This window comes from Lottia gigantea, assembly GCF_000327385.1.
Source record: "Lottia gigantea unplaced genomic scaffold LOTGIsca_22, whole genome shotgun sequence".
Classification (NCBI taxonomy): domain Eukaryota; kingdom Metazoa; phylum Mollusca; class Gastropoda; family Lottiidae; genus Lottia; species Lottia gigantea.
The window spans coordinates 314,920-326,918 of NW_008708555.1; the positions used below are offsets into that span (position 1 = coordinate 314,920).

General features: G+C 38.9%; 2 protein-coding genes across 2 annotated transcripts; one reads left to right on the forward strand and one right to left on the reverse strand.

Moving 5' to 3' along the window:
- Positions 1-2,260: 2,260 nt before the first annotated feature.
- On the forward strand, positions 2,261-6,398 carry LOTGIDRAFT_159812 (hypothetical protein; the record flags this gene model as incomplete). Its single annotated transcript, XM_009054522.1, has 3 exons — positions 2,261-2,439; positions 2,630-3,328; positions 5,810-6,398. 3 exons carry the CDS (start codon positions 2,261-2,263, stop codon positions 6,396-6,398), a joined length of 1,467 nt encoding a protein of 488 aa, XP_009052770.1.
- A 4,710-nt stretch (positions 6,399-11,108) lies between these two features.
- On the reverse strand, positions 11,109-11,999 carry LOTGIDRAFT_159813 (hypothetical protein; the record flags this gene model as incomplete). Its single annotated transcript, XM_009054523.1, has 2 exons — positions 11,109-11,710; positions 11,984-11,999. The coding sequence occupies 2 exons, from the start codon at positions 11,997-11,999 to the stop codon at positions 11,109-11,111; spliced, it is 618 nt and encodes a 205-aa protein (XP_009052771.1).

An 11,999-nucleotide genomic window follows, 5' to 3' on the forward strand; every position in this document is an offset into this window, starting at 1 on the left:
CCATAACAAAACAGGAAAGTTGCACTTTGAATGAAATAGTTAAAATTTCTTATAATGCCGTTTTAAAAGCGCATATTTAAACGGAGCAGGAAAATTTTCCTTAAAGGGACAGATGCGCATTTTTTTTTTTTTCTTGACTAATTATACTTTAGTCTGAAAAACGAGAATTTTTTAGCTAAGCTAATCAATAATAGTGTTCACAGCTCACTGTCAACATTTGACCTTTCAAATCCATGTGTAGGTGTATCCGCGTTTTAGACACTGCCATATACAGAAAAGACATCTATAGAAATAGGAAAAGAAAAGTTTGAGATATCTTTGAAGGAATAATACGATATTTGTACATTTCTAATACTTCTGAAGGCTATTTACATATACGGATTATCGGCAATCGTATAAACTCGACTGTATTCCGAACCCAAATCCCCCCCCCCCCCCCCAAAAAAAAAAATGCGCATCTGGCCTTTTAACATACATAATGCAGTAAACAAATACTTCAAATCGACCTCTTAATATAACCTATCCTACTAGAATGTACCAGAAACCGACGAGTCGAGATAAATCTATATCCTGTATGCTTATCCGATCTTCCAAAAGGATATTACTCTATCGTTCAGAAATTTTACTATAGACCAATTTGGAAAAACACGGTATAACGCAGTGGCGGCGCCAGTCACCAGATATTGGGGGAGGGGATATCAGAGTGACTGGCTGTTCAGAGTCAAAATTCGACAATTCAGAGGAAGCGCACCGACCGTCTGAAAATTTTTAAAAATGAATTGATTCAGCGCATTCTGACATATGTTTACTAAGTGGATAAAACGTATCAGATCATTTTTTTGATTTTTTTAAGATATGATTTTTTTCAAACGAGGCAAATATCCCCACCCCCTTCTCCCCTGTGTCCCCTTTTCCACTGTACCCCCACTGGTATACCGTCAAAAAAATATAAAATACGAAATAAAATTCAAGATATATTTAATAATATATTTCTATACAACTTAAAAAAACGACAAATATACCCAGTATATAAACAATGTGCTTATACATATTCGGATATAGCACATGAAATAGGATCAAAACAATTAAAAACCATTAACGACAAGATCAAGATATAGCCGGTCTCTACATGTTGTAAATCAAGACAAAACACCATCAGATCGTTAAGTTAAAAAGGGTCGGTTCTCTTGGTAATATATCATTCCCAACCAGGAAATATATACAAGTGGCATATAAATGTATATAAGTATAAACTATTTTTTTTTTTAAAGGGATTGTAAAAAGGTTTTCAAATTTTTTCATGTGTATTTGGGACACTGATAGAATCATTTTTCTACATTCCTATTTTCTGTGGATCTTCCAATATCACTAAAAATACTTAATCGGCACTGCATAGGTCGAAAGATAGAGTTCCCACGCGAATATCCGTTTGTATGTGACATTATGTTTTTTCTTTAAATAAAATTAGCTTATGTCACACTTGGGTAACAAAATATTATACCACCCGCAAATGGGAACTCTTCCAGTTCTCGAATTCAAATTTAAAGCGACATAAAATATATAAATAGATAAAACAGAAAACAAGGGTAATATTTGAATTTACTCCTAATAACAATTAAAGGGGCAGTGCATCAAAAAAACAAATGGGAAATTTCATCATATTTCAACTATACATTCCAACTTATCTGCACTACTTTTTGTTATATAAGAAACAGAACTGTTTTAAAATGTAGGTGCAATGGCGGCGCTAGTCTCCCGGGACTGGACGTATAAATAGAGGGAAGCCTGAGTTTATGGGCGACATTCGTACTGTGAACAACTAATTAGCTCTCTCTAGTCTGGATTGGTGAAATTGGATTAGCGGATTACTGTCAAGTATCAATTAAGTATAACTCAATTAACTTTTGACACCTGCCACTAATTTGTGAGTTCGTTCCTTTTTATTCTTTTCTTTTATCTTTTCTTTGGGCGGCCGACAATTTCTTTGTGCCCTTCGTTCCTGTCGAGAAGAGCGGAAATAAGGATACAACACACCTACAAGGTATCCTCCCAAGAAGCTCGCCATCACGTCTCGGCCAACACGGTGCCCGCTGCCCCCAAGCCCGTGGTCGAATGCCCCAAACCTGCCCCGACTAAAACTCCGAAAGGATTCACGCCGGAGTTCAAGGACGAGTCTAAATTTTTTGATTTCTGTTGTAGGTTGGTTGCAGTAGCAATTAGTTCCAGATCCAAGGCTGGTGAAATCAATCCAAAGGACGCCATGGACGCAGTATCAAAAGTATGTGCCGACAATGTCACGAATCTACAACCACCAAATAAGGATACCAAACCAAAGAGGAAGAGATCCAGCACGGATGTTCCGAAGACTGACGTAGTGGGTCAATCAGTGGAAACGCCAAGAAAAGTTAAGGCGGTATCCACGAGTGGCCAACCTCGCCAGTCAAGGAGCATTTGCAAAAGTACAGGCTCCAGACCCGTGACTGAGCGCTCTAGAATCACTTCGCTAGCTAGACCACTGCCCACTGGCTCAGTAACGGAAATGGACGTAGAGGTTTTTACGGCACCCCAAACCCCATGCTAAAACCATACTGATCCATAAAGTCATTAATTATTTTACATTCAATTTCAGGTTCATACAGCTGAACATCAATGGTTTGAACGTACCTGAACGAAAGACCCAACTGGTACAGCTACTACAAAGGAAGCAGTATGATGCCGTTTTTCTCCAAGAGTCCAAGCTCGGTTCAAGGAATAAAGACCCTATCATCAATGGTTATACTTTGATCAGATTAAACAGACCTAATGCTCTCAACCATCGAAGTGGTGGGGGTCTGGCCATCTACATCAAAAATGGTATATCCCATAGTGAGGTTCCTCTGAAAACCATCGCTCCTCTGGAGGCACAGGCGGTATCCTTTACCGACAAGTCAAAGGTTTTTTCTATCGTTAATATTTATCGACCCGAAGTCAAAGGCAAACCTCAACGATTCAGTGAATATCAGTATGTTTACGATCAGTTGCCCGGGACCGACAATATTGTGCTTGGTGATTTTAACGCCAAACACGTATTGTGGGGCTCGCCAACAACTGACACTAATGGTAGACAAGTTGCTGAGTTCATTGAGGCCAATGACCTGGTTAGCATAATTGATGGTAGCATTACTTATGTTGGTGCAATTGCTCCTCTTGGTTCGCATCTCGATCTCACATTAGTAAGCAGTCGGTTAGCTAAAGACTGTACGTGGGAAGCAACCAGTGAGACCCTTGGAAGTGACCATGTTGTCATTGAAATCACGCTGTCACGCAATGTTGTGAAGGAGGAAGTCATGTGTCAAGGCAAATGGAGACTAGGGAAGGCTAAATGGGATTTCTTTAGGCGTCATTTCACTCGTTCCAAGCTAGATCTGGCAAGGGACGAGGACGTCTCTAGTTTTTCTGGGAAGTTGACTCAGGTTATTACTGATGCTGCTATGGGCTCTATTCCCCGGACTAAGGATGGCATTGCACGTAGGTCACCCAAGTCCTGGTGGTCCGATGAACTCCAGGCTGCCGTGGATGCTCGCAAGCGGGGTCTACGACGGTTTCAGAGGAAATCGGACCGTTATACCAAGGCAGAATACTTAGCGGTCAAGGCTTCTACAGCTGCTCTGTTGCGTGAATCACAAACAAAGCACTGGCAAGAGTTCTGCAACTCATTAAATGAGAAGACCAACCTAAGATCTGTCTGGGGTAAAATAGACCCAATGCTTGGTAAAAAATCTAATTCTTCCATTCCAACTCTTTGTTACAGGGATTCCACAGAATACAGCAATGAAGGAAAAGCCAATTTGTTAGCCAAGTGTTATGCTGACGGCGGTGCTGATACCAACCATACCAAAGAATTTCTAAAGAACAAGAAGACCTTCTACACCAACCACACTCCAATTCATCATTCGCCCTTAGAGGATGAACGGGATCTTAACGCTCCCTTCACCCTCGACGAGCTGAAGAAAGCACTGTACAGTAAGAAAGACAGCGCTACTGGTGAAGATAATATCAAGTATAGCATGTTAAAGGAGTTACCAATGGAAGCGTCTACAGTTCTACTAGAATTATTCAACAAATCATGGTATAATGGTACAATTCCGGAAAGTTGGAAAACGGCAATGGTCATTCCTCTACCAAAACCGCAGAAAGATAAAAGTCTATGCAGTTCATACAGGCCTATTTCTCTGACCTCGACTCTATGTAAAACATTTGAGACGATGGTCAATAATAGACTTAGATACCACTGTGAACTAAATGGTCTTATCGATCCCAACCAAAGCGGCTACAGAGAGAAACGGTCAACAATGGATCAAATCGTTCGACTTCAACACGACATGGCCGCCCAACTCGGAAAGAAGAACTACTTCAGTGCAGTATTCCTGGATCTGTCCAAGGCCTTTGACTTAGTCTGGGTTGATGGTTTGCTTTTTAAACTTAATAAACTTGGCATTCGGGGTCGCATGTTCAGGTGGATCCAAGACTTCTTAAGGGATCGCCAGATACAAGTGAACGTCGCCAATTCTCTCAGCGAGAAGCACTCGTTGGAGAATGGCACCCCACAAGACTCTGTTATTAGCCCTACCCTCTTCAGCATTATGATCAATGATCTGGCCCTGGATTATGTAAAGCATATAGAGCTCTCGGTTAGCACGGCTCTATATGCAGATGACAGTTCGATATGGACTGGTCACAATGACCTCAATAAAGTTAAATGGCGTATGCAAACTGCTCTGAACCAAGTTGCTAAATGGGCAAACGACTGGGGCTTCATTATTTCGGAAGCTAAAACCGTCGGTTTGTTCTGCAGCAGAAAGAAAGATCACGACAGTATTGACCTTAGACTGAATGGTGTGAAGATTAAGCATGAGAATTCAGTAAGGTTCCTGGGAGTACACTTTGACAGGTGTCTGACTTGGAGTACGCACATTGACTATATCTGTAACCGGTCTACAAAAATCTTAAATGTTATGCGTTATGTTTCAGGTACCACATGGGGAGCAGCCAGAGAAACTCTAATGATGATGTACAGGTCACTGGTTCGTTCAGTTATTGATTATGGTTGTATTGCCTATGGTAAAGCAAGTGATACTCAACTGAAGAAACTCGACGTTCTACACATGAAAGCTATACATATTGCCACCAGGGCAGCTGTAGGTACGAAGAATGAGGCGCTACTTCAGGAGGTGGGAGAGAAACCCCTCTCTCTTCGGAGGGAGGTGCTATCTCTCAAATTCTGGGGGAAACTTCAGTATTTGTCCGAAAGCTGTCCGACGTATTCCAGCATCAGAAGATTTACTCGTGTCGGAAATAACCAGAAGAATCGGAGTATTTCTTACGGGCAAGCGGTCACTGATCTATTGAGAGAGCATCAGTTCGATCAAGTAACGATCCTTGAACGACGCCTATCGGCTACTCCGTTTTGGAAGGTTACCAACCCGACAGTCAACACCCAGCTGATCCAGAGTACCAACAAGCACGAGAACCCAGTGGGAGCAAGAGCTCGCGCTCTTGATCTGATTGATTCCGTGTACGCCGACCATTTGAAGATCTACACCGATGGTTCCAAGAGTAGTACCGCAACAGGTTACGGTTTGTGCATCCCAGCAAAAGGCATCCGCATCAGTAAAAGGATCCCCCCGCACTGTTCAGTGTTCACAGCAGAACTTTTTGCCATCAGGGACGCGGTAACATGGCTGTCCGTCAATCACACGGAGCATGCCGCGATTCTATCCGACTTGCTAAGCAGCCTCCAATCTATTTTTCTCACCCCTTCTAATTGCAGGTCAGAAGTTATTTCCGAAATAAGAAGAATGATCCACAACTACCAAACCAACAACAACCAGAAGATTGAATTAGTATGGGTTCCATCGCACGTCTCCATTCCTGGCAATGATCAAGCAGGCCGTTGTGCCAAGGAAAGTCTGAGTCTGGAGGATATCGAGCCTGTAGAATACTCCTACTCGGAGTTCTGCAGTATCGTATCTTCTAGGATCAACCAGAAATGGTCTGACATGTTACGGAACCTCGACACCGCAAGATACCAGATTGATCCGAAGATACCAAACCAAACCAAACCAAACCATCCATGTGTAGCCATCTGCAAAGTGGCAACCAGACTCCGGACCAACAACGTACTACGAGACCATCAGTTCAACGCCATTAAATGTCGCTGCGGCCACGTTGCCACAAGGTCGCATGTCCTCATTCAATGCACTGAACTGAAACCCGCTCGTAAGCCACTACTAGAGTACCTGGAAACCAACGGCATACCACTCACCATACAGAATGTTTTGGCTCCACCCACGGACCACTGGTATACGATAATGGAAATAGTCTTCCATTTTATAACCAAATCTGTCTTGAACAGATAGGCTAAGTTTTTTTTTTTACTCAAAGTTTCTTAACACTTTTTAATTATATCCAATCAATTTAACAAGTTTCATTGCAGAAACATTAGAGAACATCTCTCCCCCCTTTTGTGAACGCTTCAATGACTCTGTTGGTGGACAAGATTGTCCCTGAAACCATTCTTCAACGTATTAGCTTTGAGCTTCAAAGCCCAGGTCCAAATTCTGTATTGAATTGAGCTCAACTAAAATATGTGTACACCAGGTGTACTTATCTTTCCGAAGCACCTAATGCCACTTTGCTACTGGGTTTGTCTTTTGGTAGATCTACCCCTTTCGGACAGTGAGTCCATATAGCTAACTTTATATTGGTATTTTTACTATATCATTGCCGGGTATGAACAATTTTACGGGGATTTCCCCTGAATTCCGTGAGAATTATTTTATTATATATTATATAAATGTCAGTTAAATGTCTACAATTATTTTCTATTTCTCGTGAACACTGGGAGATTTTAAAGGCTTAGGTAGCTCCTTCAATGCACAGAACAGTGGTCGGTAAAGCTTCGACAACTGGTTTTTCGGTCAAAGATATCTAGGGCCCAAGGCTAGGCCCCTCTCCCTTTCCCAATTCAGAAAAAAGGTTATGATCAAGTCAAATTTATTTGGTATGAATAAATTTGATTTTTGGAGCCAATGAACCCACTTTAGATCCTATTTGTACGCCTCTATTATGTAACTAGGCAGTAAAACGACATTGCGAAATCGGTGAGAAAGGGTGGGGATATCTTATAAGGGTTTCTGATGGTTGGGTGGTCCTAACTGAAAAGATTTGAGAAAGAAACTGGTTCACCTGTGACTAAACTTAGGCGTATGCCTAACATGACAATAGACACAAACACAATAGGTCTGCCGTGTTCGTGATGAGTTTAAATCCGGTAAAATTAAAAAGAATCGTTTAAAATGACCAAAGATATTTAAAACCGGTGAATTTTATAAGATCGAACCGGTCCTGTTTGACTTGTAGACCTACTTGTAGTACGGATCTAAAGCTAAAGTGAAAGTAAAACTTGATTGTGTCTTGACAGCACGAGACTATAAGAAAACTTCCGGCCGCTTGTATAACCCGTAAGGCGGAGTTGGAAAAACCAGAATTTTGAAAGCTGAACAAGGACAACACTCTTGCAAGCGTATTCAGTCCAAAATATTTTGCAAAAATGGCTTAAATTGGTGCAAAATAATTTCCTGACTTGCAGTGACACAAAGTTTCCGTTTTTCCACTTACGGTGAGTAGAAATTGTGTTTTAGTTTGTTCCAAGCAGCTTGCGTGTTACTATATATAGCTGTTTGTTCTAAAAATAGATTTATTTTACGTTTGATGTTTAAAGAAGCACTCCTGCTAGAATGATCAATGTCATGTAATTTCCATTTCGATTTATTTCTACGTGGATTTTCTTGTGAAAGTAAGTAAAGTAAGTCTATATTGTGTTTCATTGATTTGAAATCACCTTTGGTTTAATTTTGTTTTGAGAAAATGGTAGTCTTGGACTCCAAGTTGGAGTTGAAGCCAGGGTCTTTGCTAGAGTGGGGGTAGGCCTATGAGAGGAGGGGGGCAAGGTCAATTGCATTTATGCCCCAAATTGCATTCCCACTTCTATTCTAGCAAATTTGAAATTTTTTTTTGCCCTAAAATATGTATCAAGATGCCCCCCAACCCCCCATTATTAAGTCAAATCCCATGGCACCTAGATGCCCCCCAACCCCCATTATTAAGTCAAATCCCATGGCACCTAGATGCCCCCCAACCCCCATTATTAAGTCAAATCCCATGGCACCTAGATGCCCAACAACCAACTTTCAATTTGGTAATAAATGAGCTTTTTCATTTAGCTTCTCCTCGTTGCTTTAAAGGAATTCTAAGAAACAATTTCAAGGATTTGAATGGGCCTGCATGTTGATTGGTTGATTTATTTGAATGTATCCATGGTTGTGCACTGATTTGCATATATTTACTTAGGGATAGAGATAAACAAAATGCAAACTTCAGTCTCAGAAGATCTTGAATGATAAAGCAATTTTGATACCTATTTCTATTTACTGTTTACATTGGCCTACATGTGATACATCATAACAGAAGATAAGAACATAGTAACCTTCACTTCACGTTTTGAAGTCACTCTTATTATAGTCAGGACTTACAGTACTTGATTGGGCAATAGATGCAGCTCTTATCTGTTAGGGTTGAAGTTGGTGACTGGATACAGCTTCAGCAGCTTGTTTTTGAAACTTTTAATTTTTTTTGGTCATGACCGTTCAAAATATATTACTGTGCAGGGATCAGAAATAAGCTTTAATCAGTACATGAGTCGTGTTGTCCCATTAGTAGGTTGAATTCAGCAGTCTGTGATACATTCCCAACTGATTGTTGGTAGGTAGATGACAAGTTAACGTTGCTTCAAGTGGATGTTGATATCATAGATTGGGTTGTTACTTGTTGGTAGCTGTAATAGTTGGATTTGTTCAAATTGGATGAGATATGGAGAGATCTTTAATATGTATAGTACATCCTGTAGGACTCCAGGCTTTTATCTATTGCCAATCGAACATTTTTCCACTCCCTCTGACCTCCATCACTGACAGGAGAAAACCAAGTTGACAGGGGAAAAGTTTAGGTCAACTTGACCTACTGGTATCTCCTGGATAGATTCTCTGTAGCAATAGTCTTGCTCCATGAAAAGGGATTAGTCCTGAAACAATGCTACATTTACTCTAATTGTATAGACTTTTTACCTACTGTTTGCACGTTGTTATCGTGTGATGTATTTTTCCTTTTCTCCATGAATTAAAGATTCTTTGATATTTGATTTTAAGCACAAAACAAATTGGAGCAGTTGGTATTTATATGTAGAAATACATGATTAAATCTGTATCATAGAGGAGTAATGTCCCATGTGAATGTCAGCCCCTCTGACCGACATCACTGACAACGAAAAAAATTGAAAAATCAGAAGGTTTTATCTCCACCATTTCACTGAGCCATCAAAGCCTTCACACTGGTAGTTTTCAAGCAGTACTCAATATGCCCAAATTGATTTTACAAACAGTACTTAAGGTGCACTCATACCTTAGCAATCACCCTGAGCTTAGTTGCAAATACGGATAGTAGTCATAATTTTCTAACGCTACTCTCAGTACTCTCATGCAACTGAGATGTGAGTTGTGTTCTTAGCCACTTTTCATTATTCGTATCTTTAAGGGTAATTACCTATTGGAATTTAACTGAGCTGATACATAAGTCTATTTATTTTAGAAATCAATTTTTCATATTTCATAATAGGCCGTCACTTTCTACGAAATATATTTATATACAATGTATTTGTATATGATTGATTACCTTTGTCATAAATCTTTCCAAACTTGAATTTTGGCTTGTAATCAACACTGAAAAGGAAATAGCCTCTTTTGTAATCAAAAATGAATTCCCATTTTATTTCATAGAATATTACATTGAATGTTGTCAACTTATAGAGAAAGAAGCTTGGATAAACAGCTGTGTGGTCTCCCCTAAAGTGAAACTATAAACTGATAATATAAGTTTACTTCAAAACTATTATAGTTTCAGCTATTTAGTTTATATTTCATTTCCAATTTTTTAAAATGAATCCTCTGTTAAAGGGATTGTGAAGAGGTTTTTCTAGTATCGTGTAAACTTATATCTTCCAAATTTTCAATCAGATGTCCGCGGTTTCTGCAATTTCACAAATTTAAGTGTTTGATGACTTCACTAATCACAGATATGCTTTATCACATAAGGCCTTTCGAGATTAGTGACATCATCAAACACTTAGTTTTCATGGAATTGCAGGAACCATGGACGTCAGGTCAATAATTGGAATAGTGCAATTTTACAATCTGTACAATACCTTTAACTATGTGAGCAGTTTATATAAACCAGATTTTAAAGGTCATCACAATCTAGAAACAGTGAAAACAATTTGAGTCATATTATAACCATGTATATCATGTAGATATAATTGTTTTAACCTGTTGATTTGGCTGGGCTTCAGCTTTATTGCTCACTGTTTGGTATTTACTGTATAATGCACTGTTCACACTGGTCTGAAACTTACTGACTCTGGAAACTGCAGTGAGTTCGACACTTGCTTACAAACTTGAAACATCCTTGCATGGGATGAGATGATATCTTTCAGATTTTTCAACCTTGTTTCCCCCCTTTATCAGTGAGTGATGCAGGTTGGAGGAGCTGACATGGAAAAATGTCTGATTGATTATTTGGATGGGACAATAAACAGAGGCCCTGTGTGCTACAGGATTTGCATATTATAGATACATCTGAATCAGCTAACAACTATCCATGAAGGTCCTGTCTAACAGCTGGTCCTTGGAAAAAACTTTTGGCATTGATTTTTCAAAATGATCAATACCATGTTACGACTGACAAATGATATTGCACAGTATACCAGTAGCTTGCTATAAGAATATTATTTTGGTGTTTGTTAAACTACAATTTTTAACTAAATTACCCAAAAAAATTACGTTACTTCTCCCAAGGAGAAAAATGTGACCAAGGCCTTAGTTGAATCATAAGAAAAATATTTAAAAACATGTTAAATGTTTGACTATTGTCTTATGACCTGTGTTCACCTATTGTTTGTATTTACTGTCGAATGAATCACTGAATGAGATTTAGCTTTTTAAATATGAAATCTGTTTTCAGTCTAAAAGGTAGGATTTTCTTAAACAAAGAGATTGTAAATAGGTATTATGTGTATCAGGGACACTGATAGCATCGATTTTCACTACTCCAATTTGTAAATAGGTATTATGTGTATCAGGGACACTGATAGCATCGATTTTCACTACTCCAATTTGTAAATAGGTATTATGTGTATCAGGGACATTGATAGCATCGATTTTCACTACTCCAATTTGTAAATAGGTATTATGTGTATCAGGGACATTGATAGCATCGATTTTCACTACTCCAATTTGTAAATAGGTATTATGTGTATCAGGGACACTGATAGCATCGATTTTCACTACTCCAATTTGTAAATAGGTATTATGTGTATCAGGGACACTGATAGCATCGATTTTCACTACTCCAATTTGTAAATAGGTATTATGTGTATCAGGGACACTGATAGCATCGATTTTCACTACTCCAATTTGTAAATAGGTATTATGTGTATCAGGGACATTGATAGCATCGATTTTCACCATTTTCAATCTATTCATATTTTGTAAACCAGTGAATATAACAGATAATAATAAAAGTTTTTCACTGTCATCAAGAGAATGGAAAACTTGATATTCTGTCATTTACCATGAGGAAATAAATTTTTGAATTCTTTAAGAATCTTGTTACGTTTTTTTTTTATCATGGTTTCCCCAGAAAGACACTTTATATTACTTCTTACTTCAGACCACAAAAAGTTAGTAATTTAATATTACCTTTTTGGTGATATTTTGGGGCGGCTTTTTTTCATGGTATAAATGTAATAATATTGATAGAATATTCCTTCAAATTACATAAAATGCAGATTACAAGCCCATTTTTTGTTTTTAAAAGTTTCCACCTGACCCACCTTCTCCAGCCCCCAT